Here is a 19,390-nt window from a genome sequence, read left to right on the forward strand (position 1 = left end):
CAAGAAATTATTAGATCAGTTAATTACTTTCAATGAAATATATTTTGTTTCGGTGGACACATAATCTTTATATTTATATTTTAAATAGAATAAAAAATTTACTGTTTACTGAATACTATGTGCTCGAGCTTTAATACATAATATATTTTTAATTGGTAAAAGTACAACTTTTACATTTATTATTCTCTATTGGTAAATTCAAATTTATTTGCAACGAGAAATCTGCAATGCACGCTTTAAAGGAATTTGATTTTAATAATTTAATTATATACCTGATCAACTTCGATATAACATTAAATTATTCCGTTGCGGTTCAGTGGATGTTTGGAAAACTGCAAGTAGTCTTTAAACTGTTCTATAGGTATAATAAATGATAAAAAAAACATTTTTATCTGTAATATGAAATCATAATAATTATCTATACAACATTATTTATATAACACAATAAAACTTCGTAAAATAAATGACATACCTAGATTATGATTATTATAAAAAGTGTTATGACATATTATATAGCAGCTGGAATTACGTCTTAGACTTCTCAGAGGTTTCTGTTCGTCAAAATACAAAATTAAATTTAAAATTTTTGTTTGATCCCTGTATATTTTTGTCATACCTATATTACTTAACATACACTCCTAAAAATGCATTAGGTATATTATCATAGTATTATTACATTTAAAATGTTAAATCTATAAAAGAGAATTAAGCGCAAAAAATAAGCTGCGTTTATAACCTATATGATAAGAATTAAATGTATTTTTTTTTATTTTATGACATCCGAATTATATATATATATATATTAATGACGAATATAATTTAAATCTATAAATTAATTTAGAAAAATACAATTCTCAACTATATAGAATGATCTTCGAGGAAAATCGACTGTAATAACAGATAATTTCAATGAATGAAACGTTGGACGATTTTGTTTCGATGTCGACGGTTCAACCAATAGTCATACAAACGGAACGTTATGAAATTTATAAATTCAACGCCACTGATCAATGACGCCCCGAGAAAAAGTCCGCAGACACCTCCGTAGCCGACTAAAAAACAAAAAAAACAAATTAACAGATCAACAATTTTATCTTGCTTAAATTTATATAATATATAATAATTTTATATTCCGATTTCGCCCTGAAAAAAAATAAACACACAAAAAATACGGTGCTATAACAGTAGTGTACCTTGCATTATGAACAAATACGACTAGTGCAAGTAAGTATTTAAATAAAATATAGTATAAAGTCTGTCCCAAAAGTCAAGTATCACCCTTGTATATTCGTGGCAAATTAATATTTTTAAATGTGTTTTTTTTACAGTAATAAATATCCAAATTCTAATTGAATGAAATAAGATTCAATTTTGTTTCAAAAATTAAAAAAAAAATTTTTTATGCAATTGAGTTTTTTACATTTTCAAGTTATATCTTAGAAATGTTAACATCTTAATTTGCTTTAACTTGGTCAATTTTCACTCAATTTAATAATTTTTTTTTTCAAAACTAAAAAATATGATCATGGAAATGGCTATCTTGAAAATTAAAAAAAAAATTAACTGCATAGAAAAATGTTTTATTAAATCTTTTGTAATTAAATTATAACTTCCATATATTTTATTATTTAAAAATATTGATTTGCTGCTTTGCCAGGGAGATACTAAGAGGGATATGGAATTTAAGACATACTGCAGTATAATAAAAACCTGTACCTATACATTAATGTTAATTTTATTACAGATAAAAAAAAAACCTGTGGAATTTCCATTTTTTTTCAAGTAGTAAAAAAGTACCGTAGAAATTTACATTAAAAGGGTTTAAAAAGGTTGCAGTTGGTGGAATTTACATATGCTGACTCAATTTGGCAGAAACATTCAGTAAATATCGTTATTATAACCGGTTGTGGTGATATACTAGGTTTACTGACTTGAAATCCGGTGAAACTCCTTAAATATTTTAGTAGCAAATATGCTAATTGTGATTGGTGAGTATGAAGATCTTTTAATGACCATACAGATGTAATGTTTTGGTGATTAAAGACAAATATTTTATCTGAAATGACCATGCAATATTATACTGGTCATATTAATATCGATATCATATTATGACAATTGACAAGTATATATATATATGATAAGACAAAAAATTATATGGCTAACAACAATTTGAAGGGGGGGACGGAGTGGCCGAGCAGACTAAGGCGTCGGTTGTGACGCGCACCGACGCCGGTTCAAAACCTCGGCTGCGGGCGGAATTTTTCTTCGGGCAAGTCACGGTATCCGGAGAGAAGTGCCGCCATCCCCCAAACACACGTGTTTAACCTACAGTACCCTCCCCCACAGTTAAAAAGCACCCAATGGCCTAAGTTGCAGCGGGTTAATTAATAAAAAAATAAATAAATAATTTGAAATACATATACAATCATTAAAAAAATAGAAATACAAATATATCATGATTCGTTTTGTTTTTGAAATTTTTCACATTACGACTATCGAGTATCGGTTATTACCTATGACCTCGTCATTTGAATGTCAATATAAACGATCTCTAGTTTCTATTCTTTATAATATTCCTTGTAAATGTTTACCTAATTATGTCTATAGTTTTCCCGGGTGTATAGGGAGGTATATTAATAGGTATATTATACATCTGCCCGCTGAACAAATCATTTAACAATAATTTATACTTTCGTTTAGCATTTATATACACAGCCGAAAATTGAACAAACAATAATAATATAAATTGTATACCCGTATATTTATATTGTGTGTTTGAAAAATATACTTCGGTTCATGAAATTATTACAATCTTATGATACGGTGTAGTGGTAAAAACTACAGAAAAACGATATTGACGATGTTTTACCCATAAAACAACAATGCTATATAACTAGTAGATTACCTTAGAGGACGCCACATGTTCCATCTTACGAACGTAGACAATTTGTGTTAAATATTGTGCAATAACCATAATACAGAGAATTCAACCTTTTATCAAATTTAAACATATTATAAACAATAGCTATGCTTTTCGTGGGTATTTTAACGGTATTTTAATTTTCAAGCCATTATTATAAAATTAGTATTGATTATGTAAAATATTACATTTAAAAAATTTTAAATTGTCATAACACGCTTAAAAATGAATATATCAAAATACCCGCATACGAAATCACAGATAATGTTTTTACCTTGAAGTTTGATAATAGATTAGTTCACTAATTTTTAAAGCTTACTATATGAAACTGTAAGTGATGAACACAAATTATTTGCTATGTACGTTTGTAAGACGAAGTTCGTCAACCATTCTCCCTCCAATTGAAGGCCTCGGTTTGGTTCACCAATCTCAAATATCACACAGATTTTTTTGTTACCTTAAATAAACCTTAAATATCCTAATGCCCTTTTTATTTAAATACCTACCTATCTAAAACGGTTTAATAATAAACTTTGTTTTACAATAAAATGGTAAAACGTAAAATTAATAATAGTATTAACACGCATTAAATTCATAATAACAAAAAATCATATTTTATTTATTTTCATATTTTTTTAAGAATCCAATGATTAATGATAAATTATTTGTGTCACCATTTATTAAGATTTATGTTAGTGTCATCGTGAAAAAAAAGGTTAAGAACCACTGCGGTGCACATCAGGGTGTACCTAAATACAAGTTGAAATTACATTTAAATAAGTCGAATCGCGGTAATGATGTATTCTTATTTTTTATAATAATATAAATGTATATATGATACTAGCCCATCATCTGCGACCATCCCGTCTTAACAATGAATTAATTATATTATATAACGACATATTAGGTCATCTGCTGCAGATAAAATCATTAAGACGAGAAGGAAAAACCACTTTGTAGGTGTATAATATATATACATGATAAAATTGCATCAGAAAACAAATTACTGTTATATACAGGAGGAATATTTTACCATTAGACGAGCAATATCTGGTAGAACATATTATAGGGGATTTTTAAGATTCAAAAACATAGAAATTATAATTTTTAACTATATTACTAAATATAGTAATAATAGTATATAATATTATTATTATGTTCTTAAAATTAAATTTTAAAAAAAATTTTAAAAATTGTATGCTATGTTCTAATAAAAGAATCACTCTGTGTATATGGATTAGGTGTAAAAAAAAGAACACTTTTAATCTCGACACGCTTTACGCGTATATCAATATATCTTTATATAGAGGTCTGTAAACATTGTTTTCGTCTACGGAAGAGTCAACGGCGGCGCCGCGTCCGTCCATTCATTTAATTATTATTTGAATAAAACAATAATCAATTAAACATAATGTTATATATTATTTTATATTCACCTAGAGCATTCATAAAGTCGAACACTAAATCCGTTTCGTACAGGAAGCACGTAGACCTGTGAAAGAAAACGTCAACGGTAATTTGGTCAGCGCTTGATCTGAAAACAGCAAAAAACCGTTGTTCGGACTCATTCAACATCAGAATATATGCCTAGATTAATTCGAATTATATATCTACGAAGTGATATTATAATCAATCACTTGATACACTCATTATAATATCATAAACTATTCGAAAGTCAAGCCATTTTTTTTTTTTTTTTAATAGGTACAACAAAATTTGATAACCATCTATACTGCAAATAATAATAATATTGTCCAGACGTTATAATAATATTATGTAATGTGGTGTATTGTTAACCGATAAAAGCTTTACATGAAACCTATTTTCATCATAATATAGAATGTTATTTCACAGTCTGTGGCCTCTGGGTTATGATATTGTTGCGAATGCGCTTTTCTCTTCTGTACAACGTATTCTTAGGCTCTTAGTAGGTACTAAATTCCAAATATGTGATAAGTGATTCGGGATTTGACCTGTGTAATTTTAAAAGCTAAATATTGCACTTTGGAAACATTATTTTTCATTTTAAAGTTATTGCTGACATTTTCCCGTATTTTTACATGCTGTATAAATGTGTAGCAAAAAATATTGTTACTATAAAGTTAGATAAGATGATTTAGAAATTATCTTTAGTTAATTCATATTTGTTTTTATTTTGGGGATGTCTATCAAATAAGAAAATCCGGTTAACTTGCTCTACTGTTTAGGAGATATCGATTGTACCTCGTTATTGAATGAGTTACTGTTATGGCAATTTTAAATTTAAATTGAATGATACATCATTGTATGCAAAATATATTCTGAGCGGACGTGGCCTGTCAGCCTATAATTATATCTAAGAAAATTTTTAATTTATTTATGTAGGTACTGTTTAGTACGGTAGGTCACACAACATTTTTCTAAAAATAAATCTCAATAAACTATTATACTCGTAGAACGGTTAGAATATTTTTTAAGTATAAAAAGCTTAAAGTGAATACAAGTGTTTTGAAAAATATCTTATAGTAAATAATATTTTACGTTTATAAACCTTGAACATTTTTTAGATATGACATTTTAAATTTGAATGGCTGATGATAAATTATAAATTTTTATAAAACCATGATACATTGTTGGATATTTTATTATAAATTCTATTTGAATATCAAAAACAGAAATGATTTCTAAAAAATCAGATATTTGATAACATTATTCAGTGTCTCGCGTAAAAAAGAAAACTCTTACGTTTCGTTTAACACGACAATGTTAGACTTGTACTTTTGACTGCGACAATCGCCTGGACATTTGCATCTGAGATGTGTAGATAAGTTTTTGTCGCGATCCACAATGTTGATGAAATTTGCTGAAAACAACGTTCAAACAATTCATTTTTGTTCAACTATAAGTTTAAATATATAATAATATGTCTAATCTAAGTAATCTAACGGTTAAAAAAGAAAATAACTAATATTAAAGTGAATAAACAAAACAATATATAACAATTAACAACACGCAATGGTGCCTAAACACCTTTAGCAACTATCAGCACGATTAAACGGATTGCTTATGTCCTATTATGTCGTATATAATATTATATAAGGGTGGTTAAAAAAAATGTCAAATATTTATATTGACGGGCTCGGAATTTCGTTAAGAGCATTGTAAAAATAATATTGGTATATTGTGGTTATAATAACTCCTTCGCGTGCCTTAAAGTAGTTGTTTTTTAAGCTATTGTATAGCTTTTATCGCGGGCCTGGCGTGGTGACTGAAAAAGTGAAAAAACATTTTTCGTAACGAAAAAGCGTTACCGTAAGATGTTATTATTATTTTCGTTATTTAGAGTCTAACCAGTTGCTAAGCAAAAAAGTCTCAAATAAAATATTTCCGTGCAGTGTTTATCTACCATTATCAACAAAAAAAACTTTAATTATTAATGTCATACAAAAATAAATATAGTCATAATTACATGATATATAGCTACATAATTGCTATGCAATAGCTTTACCGCGGCTGCAGTCCCAGAGTACCTCAGACTTTTTTGATTTTATATTTTCTATGTAGTGAGGTGGATTTTACAAAAATGCAGAGCTGGACCTTACAGATATCATATATCTTATATATTTAGTAAAATAATTTTTACGGAGTGATCTATTTAAACTAATCCACACTAATCGTTTCCTTTGTGTATTTTGTGTTTTTCAAAAGAAAAAAATGTGTACATGGTTCATTGAAGCACTATTATCTCACTCCGTTTATAATTCAATTTTTTTAGAAAAGTGTTCTGCTTTCGATTATACAATTAAATATCGCCTCAGTAAAGTAATATAAAAATGTAGTGTTAGTAATATAATATTATGCACTATATTCAATTCGTATGTATTAATATTTTTTGAAACACTCAAACATTACATAAGAAAATTAATCTAGGCGGATCACCAACTACAAAGAATACATGATATTATATAAACTGACATTTAAAAAAAAATTGAGAATACAGTTATTTTTCTGATAAATTAATAATTTAAGGTCAGTGTAGTATATAATTATAATATAGATAGTCATATATATAAACTCGCTCAAAAGGTCAGAAATTCGTAATGAGTTGTTCATAACAATAATAATATTACCTATACAAAATCGATGATACCTTTTAATTGATTTTCATGAGTTGTATTAACCTAGTTACCTACATATTATACACTCAACGAAAATATAATTTGAGACTTGTCACCGAATTCACGTATTAAAACTAGCTATTACAATAATAACAAAAATTATATCAATCAATGATGAAGTAATAAATACAATTTTTTCAATTTGTATTAACGACATTTTAAGTCTAGGTTAGGTCATAGAATCCGAGGACGACCACTAATTGAGATTAAAAAATTGTCTAAATCCGAATGACTATTAAGATCAATCCGGAACCCTGCAATGACCTTCAAATGCAAGGAATCAGGTTTTTTAAGGTTTGAGTCAATTATTCCAGCACTAAATTTATAAAATGATAGATCTGAAATTATGTTTGGAAATGTTTTTTTAAACTCTACAAAAATAAAGGATATAACCTGTCAGATTTCGGTACTTTGGATACGATTGAGAACGTTTTACCTTTTTTGACGTACGATTGAAAACGCTTAAAATGGAACAATGAAATAACCACTGACGAAAAAAAAAAACTGTCCTATTGAGAGTGAAATCCTGTGCAATGTTGCCATATAGAAGTGGCAAGTATGTATTTTATATTTAAATTTTAAAATTTAAATCAAAACTCATATACATATAATTATACAAAAATTGAAAAATATAAGTTATATTTTATGCTATCATTGACGTGTATGTTTTCATATTCAAATATGAGTATATTTAAATTATTATTGTTGCAAGCTATTCGTTATCTTTGTATTTATATAGATTATCATTATTGATGATATTCAGTAATATGGTATCTCAAACGTTCAGAAACGGTTATTTGTTTTAGAGTTACACCAAAAACCAAAATCGATTTTGTTGAAAACTAATTTTACGTGAAAATTCCCGTTTTCTTTATTTTTTATGTTGTTTTTCCCTGCGCTTTTGTAAACTATTGGGAATTTTAAATTTTGACCTTCCAAATACACATGCACCAACTAGATTCACTTTTCCATCGAACAATATACTGTTGAAGAAAATTGAAGGAGTTTTACTGCCCCAAACAGTGATGATAAACACAAAAAATTTTAATTTTAAAAAACACATCATTATAAAATCAATACATTCATCACTATTCACTCCACTCAGAATCTAAATTAAAAATATAGGTAGAATGTTGCACAAGAATCAATACAATTTTTATATAAAAAAACAGTTAAAACTATTGATTAGAATAAAAGTTATTTGATTTGTCAGGTCTTACACAATGTATACTTGAGCTTTAAGACTTTTATAATATTGTGTTTGGCAACGTTGAATGGAATTATAAAATCTTAGTGTTCTCAATCGAAATAGTCAAAAAGGTATCGACGATAATGAACGTTCACAATCGTATTGCTATCGGTACTTCAGACAATATTGATACTACAAGGAAGAAACTACTGTACATAATATAATAGTATATAATATTACGGATATGTGGAAAAACTAGAAGCGACCGGTTTATATATTATACAATGCATAAATAATACATGTTTAGCAGGAATAATAATTACACGAATGTTCGGCCAAGCATACAAGTCCTTCTACGTTGCACTCGGGATAGGGAAGATCTGAAAGCAACAATATTATTATTATTTTATTATTATTATTACTGTCCAAACCGGCATTGTTCGTTTTTGGTATTCGTGCGGCTTACAACCCGAACCAGAAATGTATCGCACAATGTCACAATAGTGGTATACCGCTGTAGTGTATAAGGTAGCATATTCAGTTTTTATTATTTATTTTTTTCTTACCTTTTTCGTAGTGAAAATAATAGAAACTCGGCACGCACTTGCAATCATTAAACATAAACCGTTGGTAACAGTTGAACAAACAGTTTGACCTCAAATAGCCTCGGCCCAAGTAAGTCTTTTCATTAGGGTACAGACAGTGTCGTTTTTCGGGTTTCACGCGTATGAGACGTTTCGTTGGAATCACCTTATCACCCCATACTTTTATGTAGCCACTGGTACCTTTGGCCACCATCATTCCCCGATCAATCGGCAAGGCGCTTGGATCCCTAATCATAACCTGTGGACACCGAAAAACAAAATAAATCAGGAATTATCACGAAAATCTTATTGTGTACGCAGCAGGAATTCATAAATATATAGATTTTCAAAATGTCTACAATTATTATTGCTGATAAAATGTAATTAGGTTACAACTCATTAAATGCGTAGGTACACATTATATATAAAAAGTGTCATTATTTAAGATTGATAATAATATTATTATTAATAGTTCCGTGTTCTAAATAATACTTAGGTATATGATTAAGGGTTGATTAAAACTTAAATTAAAACTTACATTTACATGTTTTTTGTTTTTTGGATCAATTAACTTACTGGTTGATAAGATATTTCACAAATGTATTTAGTAGGTACATACTTGATGACTAATACAATTTTAGATTAGATTTTTTTTAATTCACGACCAACAGTATATCTTCGAAGCTTGAATTATTTATTCTACAAGATTCAATAAGATATAATATCTACCTATTATCTATTGAAAAAATTGAGTATACAAAATCAAATTAATATTTTATAGAACTTGACGTTATTTAAATTAAAAATAAACTTTCCATTAAAAAATACATTTAAATCTGAATATAAAAAATATATAACGAGTGCATGTTTTCAATTTTTTTAAACCCATAAATTTGATTTTTAAAATGCATTTCATTGCCAACTGTATGCATATTTAGTACATTTTTAGAGCATTATAGTTCAACCATCATATTTATTAATATTAATGAATACCTATGTTTTATATTTTTAAGGTTTATATAATATTAAGTTGTTTGTATGTATAAAATAATACCCACTCGAATTAGTTCGGAAATGTATTATCGTTCTGGAGTGTACTAGGATACACCAAGTAGGAAATTATTAATCTCTAAAAACTGCTTTTATTTTATTTGCAGTGTAAATTTATTCCATCGGCTATCGGTCTATGACGAGCCGACCAGCCACCGAAACGGTCTTATAGGCTATACTATAAACTTAGACTTAAAACTTGAAATTTCATGGCCGCGGACGGATGGCCGACGACGTGAATGGCAGTCTCGCTGGTTAAAAGGTATCTACACTTCGTAACCATCTTATACCACGATAGCCCGCTGCAAGTGGTCCAAAATCCAAAATCCAAGTGACTGTCGGCCGCGGGGCGATTAAGAATATACAAGGCTCTGCCGATAGCATAGAGTTACTCTATGGCCGATCGATTGACAGATGCTACGAAGATGGTTAAGATTGCCTTAAATCTGCAGGTATCATCATGATTGGTTCGCAATTATATAGTATGTATTTATATTATTCTTTAGTTTATTTATTATTGTTAAAATTGGTCAAAACGTTTTAATAAATAAATTAATATATTTGATTTTGTCGTATAACTAAATGTAGTTTTTTTAAGGTAATATAAAGGTGATATATACAAGGTATACTTTGTACAACTTTGATAATATTATGCATGGATGTCCGTGATCAAAGTTACAAAAGTTGCTTTTTCAATAGTTTTGATGATGTTTTGTTCTATGTGAATCGCCTAATGTTTTGCGTATATAACTAGAAGCGATGTGTATTGAAATTGCAGTGATGAAGATAAGTAATTTTTTTTTTTTAAACATGTAAATGAATCAATTATGACACAATGACAGATGCACTGTGCATTAGTGCGATACGAAAATAAAAACTCTTCAGTGGCATAAAACTATCATTATATAGCCCATAAGTACGTTAGGTTAGGTCTATGTCTAATTTATTATTTATTTTATTATTTGCTTATAATTAACACCCCCGACGGGTAAATACATATAGTGAGTTTCGTAAATAATGATTACAATAATTCGGTATATCGAAGTACAATTAATAAAATACCTAATATTCAAATTTGATTATTGGACCAAAATTGGTAATAAGCAATTTACCATTTATACAATTATACAACGAAATTATTCACACCGTTCGGTAAAACGGTATTGACCCAAAATGTAATAGTTAATAACAATAATAATATATAATATAAATATATTTTACTATTATGGCAATTTATTAAATATCACTAACATAATAAATGCAATGTTTTTGCAAATATTTAATCGACCTACCATAATACTATTAGGTAGTAGGTAAACTAAATTACTTAAATATCAAAAACTTAGTGAATACTTAGTGATATAGGCTAACAGACTGTCTTCACTCGGAATCGTTTTCTTACCCATACAATGATATTATAAAATCATTGAATTTAAAGTTTACATAATATCCATTTCTGTGGCTCACTCAAAACCTACTGTACAGCAAAGCGGTACTCGTTTGCCCACCTTCTTATGGACAATTTAAAATTAGTATATACATAGAATACTAAGTTTTATGTGTACACATCATTTGGTATATAATAATTTGACATTGTATAGATATCAGATGTATAAAAATATATGTTTAACAAGATTATAAGATATAACAGACATTTTTATAATGCTTAACGACTCGAGAAAAATCGATAATATTCTATTGATTGTATTATTATACGTGCTGGGATACGCGATAAAAATAAAATTAAAAATTTACTAACTTAAAAATATATTATTTACACATAGCCCATATAGGTATCCTGATATGACTGTTATTTATTATTCACCCTTCGTAAAAATTGATGAAAAGGTCTTTTGGAAATGCTTGTACAAAAAGTGTAAGGAGGTCGTGCGTGAAGCTTATGAAAATAGAAACGCTTGTAAACATGTTATATATAATATTTTACATGAGTGTAGTTTATCTTAGGAAAAAATTGAGTCTTTCTAAAGTTCGAAAACGTAACCTAAAATGTCATAAAAATTATGTATAAGTGATATCACGTTTTCATAAATGACCTAAATTTAATAACCTCGATACAATATTAGTATCAAAATAAACTGAATATATCTTGGTCAGATATCATCATACAAACAACATAAATGGAGTAACTATCCCATGTTTATTTTTTCAGAATCAATATTGAATTATTATTACTGTTATTATTGTTATTAATTTTAAACTTCGTTGCCAGCTACAACTAGCAATTATATACGGACTCGTGTTACTACTTTTTTCTGCATCATAAAAATACACATCTCTAAATAAATATTTTCCGAGAGTCGAAAAAATAATGTCAAGAGAGATCCATCAACCATTCTACATCACCCACTCCACACATCTATATTATACAGTATTTACACCACTGAACAGGGGAAATCATCTAATAGTGCAATACGATTGGGCATTTTTACATTTCGGTATTCAAAATCCAAACAACGTCAGAGCTTTAAATATCCCTAAAAAAGACTATAACACATTTGGGCACATAATCATAAAATATTTGATCACTATTTTTTTCTGATGTCATAATACCTTTGGGCGAGGGCACTTTATTGGACTATAATAATAAATAATATTAAATATTAAAATAATTTATAATGTATTTGTTTTTATGTAGGTACCTACGTAAAGTATATATCTTTTAGCCTGATATGGCTTTTATAGGTACTTGTTTAATGTCAAAAAATGTAATCTTTTAAATATAACGTGCAGACAACTACACACAAATACTATTAATATTGTAAATGTATATTATATCTTTTTGAGCTCTCACCACTATTCCACTCCTGGCGTTGATATAGGACGGAATTTTTTGGGCACGCATGGAAAACCACAATCCAGACCACGGGCCGCTTCCTCCTGTTCTCCTAGGCCTCTTGAATGTTCCCCGATCATCAATCCAGTAGTTATAATTGTCCCCGTACATCCCGTAAAATTGCGTTTTTCTAAAACATACGAGTATAGAAAACGCCTACCTATCGCTAGATCACAATATTAATATTTTTAATGATTAAAATATAATATCTTTTACCTAACTAAAAGACTAGATAATTTGCACTAAAAAATATTATATCAATATCGCAATGATAAAATTATTTGATTAATTAAATTCGACCATTAAAATATTTATACTTATCTAACCTAATTTACTTATTAGTTTTCTTAATTAAAATATAATAAATGTATACTTAGTTATATAGGTACATCGTACACATTTCAAAGTTTTCCATTTTAAAATTGTAATTTCGGTTACTTAAAATATATTCAGTATTTATATAATGAAAAAGTGCGTTGAACGTCAACACATGTTATACGTTGCATATTTAAAATAAATTCAAAACATTTAGTTATATATCTAAACTATCATTTTGATTGCCTGCCATAACTTCAGAATAAGTTTTGATAGTTTTATTTATGTCCTAAATTTTTTCTAAGACACGTTGCGATATCAGTTGAATCCTGCCTTTTTAGTTATAACTTATAACCCATAACATTACTAGTAAAAGAATTGATATAAATCTTTTAATTATAATTATAATTATTTCACTGACACAGTCAGTATAATAGTATTATTATAAATGTATTAATTTTTATCTTTATCTAGATAAAATTTAGTACAACTCTCTTTATCTTTAACTACATAAAATGTAGTACTGTCATCTTTATCTGGATAAATTAATATATATTTATTCCCAACACCGTTGACACCGCTACGCCGATAACAATATGTCATAATGTCATATTAATATATCAATTCCGCCATACCGTTTACTGAATTCGGATACGTCCGAGTTGAAACTGTAACAGTAACCGTAGCAGGTTTTCTGGAGTTCGAAGAGGTCACAACAGTTGTAGTAATTATTACGCCACCAGCACGGAGAGTCGAATATGGTGTCGCACGGACGGACTGCCTACACGACAATACAATACAATTATTGGTGTTTTTAGGAAGGTATACCCGTTTGCAGTGGCGTACCTAAGGGGGAGGGGTTACGGATTATGCCCGTTTAAATTCGTTTAAATGTGTTATTACTTATAAGTTATATAAAACCAACTAAAAATGATTTACACATTAAAATAAGAAGATTTATTTACAATAGTATCAAAATATTTTGGAGGGGGGGAGTGTTTACAGAGTTTCCGAGTCAATGATCACGAGATGACAAGATTTTTTTATCTAAGTCTATAACACAGATATTATAATACATTTTGTACTGCTGCCATCAGTACCGTATACAGGAATTTAAAATATCAAGGGTTCATCAAAGTAAAAAAATAAAATCTTTAATATATTATGTTAGTAGTTTCAAATTTTTGTAAATACATTTAAATACTTTTCATGTTGTGAGGGAGGTTTGAACCCCGGTGTCTACGACCCTGAATACTATTATATAATAATATACCACTTATCATAAATAAACATCACCTTCAGTAGCATGTCACTGATGTTGAGTTTGTTCAGCTCATCGTAGTATTTTTCGAATTTTTTTATTTTGACAAAATCTTCGAATAGTGGTAAACGGATCGTGGACAACGTTGCCATTATTTTGAACACGGCTTCGTCATATGAACCAGGCCGGCCGGAAGAGTTGTCATACCTTGAAACGCAATAACAAGACATATTTTTAAATCTCGTTCCTTGTTATAATCCATTATTATATACTATTATTCCGAATACTTACAAGGCTTTGATCACGGGACCGTACACTCTGCTTGGTTCACAAATGGTCACCGACGGAAACGGCGCCTCGGAGTACAAATACGACGTGGACAATATAATTGTTTTGGTGAAACTGGACTCGTAGACTTTCCAAACTTCCAAGACGCAGAATCCGGTGCCGAACAATGCGAGTGTGAACATCACCAGCCAAAATCGTCTGTTTGTATATAATATTTATTCGGTGCGAAAACTGCGACAGTTAATATTGTTATTATGTCTGAAGGCTAGGGTTTCGTAGCAAATGTTATTTTGGCATGGAGTGTGATAGAAAGATAATTTAACGTAAGATACTCATTATTTTAGAAAACACTAAAGTTTTTGAATATATACTTCTTATACATAGTTAATGGTTATAAGTCGCTACGAAACAACATTTTTGGAAAACAATTATATTTTTTAATATTTGTTATCTTATATTTTTTCACTTTTAACTTTTTTGAATAATATTAAAATATATTTATTTAATTTCATATTCCAGATCAAAATGCATTCGATTTATAATTTATTATAATATAAAAATATATTTATAAAAAAAAAAAAATCAATACATAATAACATGAAAAAAACTCAGATTTTGCTTCTTGGTTAGTCAACACTAAAAAATCGTTATAAGTTATAAAATATTAGGTATATTTTTGGTTTTTTTCAGTATTATTATTATTATTTCTATTATTTATTTAATCAACGTTACATTAATAAATAAATACATAATATATAATAAATTGAATACAAATTTTAAATTTACAATAAATAAGCTGGTACTTATTGTTCTATTTTTTGGTTGTACCTAGGTTTTTTTTATTTTAGTTAAGTTAAATAAATGCTATTTTTTCTATTTTAAATGCGTTTTTAAGAATTTATTTTGTTATCAAATCCTAGCCCTAGGTATGAATTTATGGCCAATATTGACTAAAGCCGGTATTGACCATGTCGTGTAGTGTTGAAGTATATTAATAATTACTATAGATAACGTGTTACCTGTGTATAATTAAACATTTAAAGATATATGTTAGGTTAAAATGGTTTATATAATAATTTTAAACCAGTTCAACCACGAGTTTTTTTTTTATTATTTCGCATATTCTATATCGATTTTTTTGTGGACGATATTTTCAAAAATTTAATTATTAGATTTTCATTGAATGATTCAAAATAATAAATAACCCATCAATCTTCACAGGAGCTCAAACATAAATATTGGTTGAAAATAGTTTTTAAATCTTTTTCTAATTCGTTATTTCTAAAAAGTTTTATAATTTGTATTCTTCCTTTATAATTCTTACAAAATATTAAAAACAAATTTGTATTAAAAATGTTTGTACTTCTTACTGAGTTTTAGTAGAAGTTTAATAGTTTAGTTATGGATCTCATATTATATTCGTATAATCGTATCATTCGGTCATACGAATATATACAACAAAATATTATATTTAGGTAGGAATTTTAAAATAACAAGTTTATCCAGATTGGTAGTCGAGTAAGTCGTTACTCGTTTCAAGCATTTCAGGCAATAAGCATTCGTTATTCAATAGCTATAATTTATTAATTTTAATTTTATATTAATGTAGTAACTAGAAAACATTATTCGTCTATAAGTATTTTTTAAAAAAAAATAATTATTTACCCACTACTTCCTTGAAAATCTTGTTTTGTAATACCTAACTATTTTAGCTCTAAATCGCTTCCAAATTTCACGTTATGGTACCTGTTATGGCTGTTAAGATATTGTATCAATATAATATTATTATAATTTATGAGTGACTATATGTCAACTCGTTTGTGCTGTACCAAATGAGAATATATTAGATACCTTAATATCGTTATAATTTCTTAAATATTCAGTTAATTGTATTAATTCATGTAAATTACACCGGTATTCGTTTAACTTATTATACTGTATAATATTAAATAATATACTAACTGACCAACCCGGAGTTTTCCTTGCCAAGGACTTTTTTTTATAAATTAATTTCTAAAAAAATATATATGCCATATTTCTACTATAATTATAATATTAATATTATAATATGTAACTATATTCAATCATTCAAATAAACCAAAAAATATTCTATATTCATGAGGTGAAAAAAAATGCATGTGTGAGCTACTCTTTAGTTACCTATATAGGGGTTGAAAAGCTATAAACACCCTTCAAGTCTCAAGAAATATACAAAACTTTTATTGAAAACCGTTTAGTAGTTTTTGAGTATATTAACTTCGGAAAAACCATCATCAATTTTTAGCTGTATAACCTAACTTCCTCTGAGAAAATATTTTGAAAAATATAAAATATAGCGGTATAATATTAAAGTTTGCAGCTTAATAACAAAAAATTATAAAAAAAAGTTAAAAGATACTTAGTATTTCTATTTTTTTTATTGATAATATTTTTTTTTTTAAATAATTACAATCAGTTTTAGTATAGTAAAATAAAATCATTCTTTTAAAAAATATAGTCTTTAGAATTTAGATGACAACTTAAAATGAAAAAAAATGAATGATTTTAAAAAACACATAATTTTTAAATTTACTTAGAGAATCAGTGTTTATTTAGAAGAAACTATCTGTATACTACTATATAATATAATTTTATCAAACCTTATAATGTAGGTAATTTCTGACAATTTCTTTGTGAAATCTGTTTTACAGATTTTATAAAACGGGTGTTATATTTCTTTTAAATGCTTACCGTTCGCCAACGTTTTTGGCTCGTATTATGTGTTTTAACGCGTTGACAGAAATATCTAGAAAATACTCTCTACCGAAATCTTTTAGCTTTTTCTTATGTTTTCGGCGCCGATCCATTTCTGTATTATAAAATACCTATTTATCAATAATCGCATGTTAATATGGGTTTATAAACGTATATTTCAATATATTATTATTGTTTCAACCAAAAAAAAAAACAATGTATTGTGACACGGAGATCTTTCAAAAGACAAGCAAATATTTCAAAATATATTTTGTTAATGTATTTATTTTGTGTTCAATATTATTATTAAAAGATAAATCATTTAAATTATTATCCGGTGGAGTATAATATAATAGTACATAACTGAAATGCATTTAAAAAATACGTACGCGATAATATAGTGTGTTTGTTTTCCACTTGCACTGTTATTGGCGAGTAAATACCTATAACTGCGGAGACTGTGTCAAAAAGGTTTTCAAAGTGTACAACTTTATAGTGCAGGTAGGTATATCGTGAACGAGTGTAGTTACCTACATTTCCGTCTTGTTTCGAGCCCTTGTCCGACGATGATGTGTTTCTTTCACTGTCATTTGTCTGTCAAACTTGAAATACACAAACTTATATTGTATTATAATATTATTTCGCTTGTCACATAATGTATGGTGATTAGGTCTAATGCCGTTTTGGTATAATGCACCATGGTTTACCACGTGAAAATTTTACGATAATGTTATGATATTTAATGTAAATATAATGGCCGAGTAAAACGTTTTAGAAAATATTTATTTTTTTTGGGCACAACGCACTTTTGTTAAACTATTCTTCTGTCACAATATTGGAGCTTATAGATTTTGTTAAATTCTATAATTTTTGTATTTTAGAAACGATACGAAATTGATGTGTCCACAGCTGCGAAAATATAATATGATAATATGTTAATATATTAAGTAAAATATATTTTTATTTGCTTATATTGTTTCCACAATGATTTTTACAGTTAATATTATATTATAAAATAATATTATTATATTTTTAAAGATTTTAAAATCAGAGTTTTAAGAATTTTTTTCTGCATTGATCAATTTTAGTGCGATAAAGAAAATGGTAATCAAAACAAAGGTAATAGAGAAGGAAAATATTTTGGAAATAGGATGGTAATCTCAAATACTTAAATATAAATCTACACACCTAATATATTTTAAATAAAAATAAAAATTGGTAACTATTTTTACCAATATTTGTGTAGGTTTGGAGAAATAGACCAATATTTATCGAAGATAGTTCCGAATGGCATAGTAAAAACCAAAAATGGAAATAGCATTTAGGTTTAAAAATTTAACAATTAGGTTCGGAAATGAAAAATCACTATATGCGAGAGATGATGAGACAAATGAAGGAAATTATGGTAAATCATATATATCATATATATCAGTATATATCAATTTTGTTATGATCATAATAATATATACTGTATACTTTAACACTTACACATATTATATAATTATATAAAATGGTAAGGGATTTCTTGGACCGCGCTAACCGAGAAAACTACTGAACCTGATAATATACTATATATAATAACCTGATAATATACTGCTGCGAATCAGAATTTTTATTCTGGGTAACAGAAAAGTTAAGATAAGTTTTGAACACCATACACCGAATATTAAATAAAAAATTGAACAAACTTTGAGTCATATAGAGTTGGTACATTTAACGGGTAACGAAGTGCACGGGATCAGTTATTTTTAGTGAAAATGAATTTATCATTAATAGCAATAGAAACATTTCAATACGTTTTAATTAACCATTTATTTACTTGCCAATCACATTAAACGATAAAATGTTAATGAAAAATCATACATCTCATCGTCCGGAAGCAAAATAAACATCAAATCACGGATGAAGCTGTGACGGTCAGCTATAATATTATAATATTAATTCAACTTAAAGGCTATAATAAATAATAAATATATAAAAAATCCAGACTTATAAACCGTCACCACTCAGAAACGTTTTTCTTATACAATTAAATTATA

General features: G+C 27.7%; 1 protein-coding gene across 2 annotated transcripts; it reads right to left on the bottom strand.

Annotated features, from left to right (window-relative positions):
• Positions 1–827: 827 nt before the first annotated feature.
• Positions 828–18,251, bottom strand: LOC100570589 (pickpocket protein 19-like). Of its 2 annotated transcripts, XM_029491502.1 has the most exons (11): positions 17,741–18,251; positions 17,349–17,482; positions 14,622–14,816; positions 14,366–14,537; positions 13,705–13,850; positions 12,713–12,884; positions 8,833–9,109; positions 8,590–8,646; positions 5,645–5,762; positions 4,357–4,454; positions 828–1,052 (listed from the first exon to the last, which is right to left on the bottom strand). In XM_029491502.1, exons 2-11 carry the CDS (start codon positions 17,462–17,464, stop codon positions 907–909), a joined length of 1,497 nt encoding a protein of 498 aa, XP_029347362.1. In that variant the 5' UTR covers positions 17,465–17,482; positions 17,741–18,251; the 3' UTR covers positions 828–906. The 2 variants fall into 2 exon arrangements, with proteins under 2 accessions (XP_029347362.1, XP_003241504.3); XM_003241456.4 differs by lacking the exon at positions 17,741–18,251 and having other exon boundaries at positions 17,349–17,561.
• Positions 18,252–19,390: the final 1,139 nt, after the last annotated feature.

This window comes from Acyrthosiphon pisum, chromosome A3, assembly GCF_005508785.2.
Source record: "Acyrthosiphon pisum isolate AL4f chromosome A3, pea_aphid_22Mar2018_4r6ur, whole genome shotgun sequence".
In the NCBI taxonomy this organism is placed as follows: Eukaryota; Metazoa; Arthropoda; class Insecta; order Hemiptera; family Aphididae; genus Acyrthosiphon; species Acyrthosiphon pisum.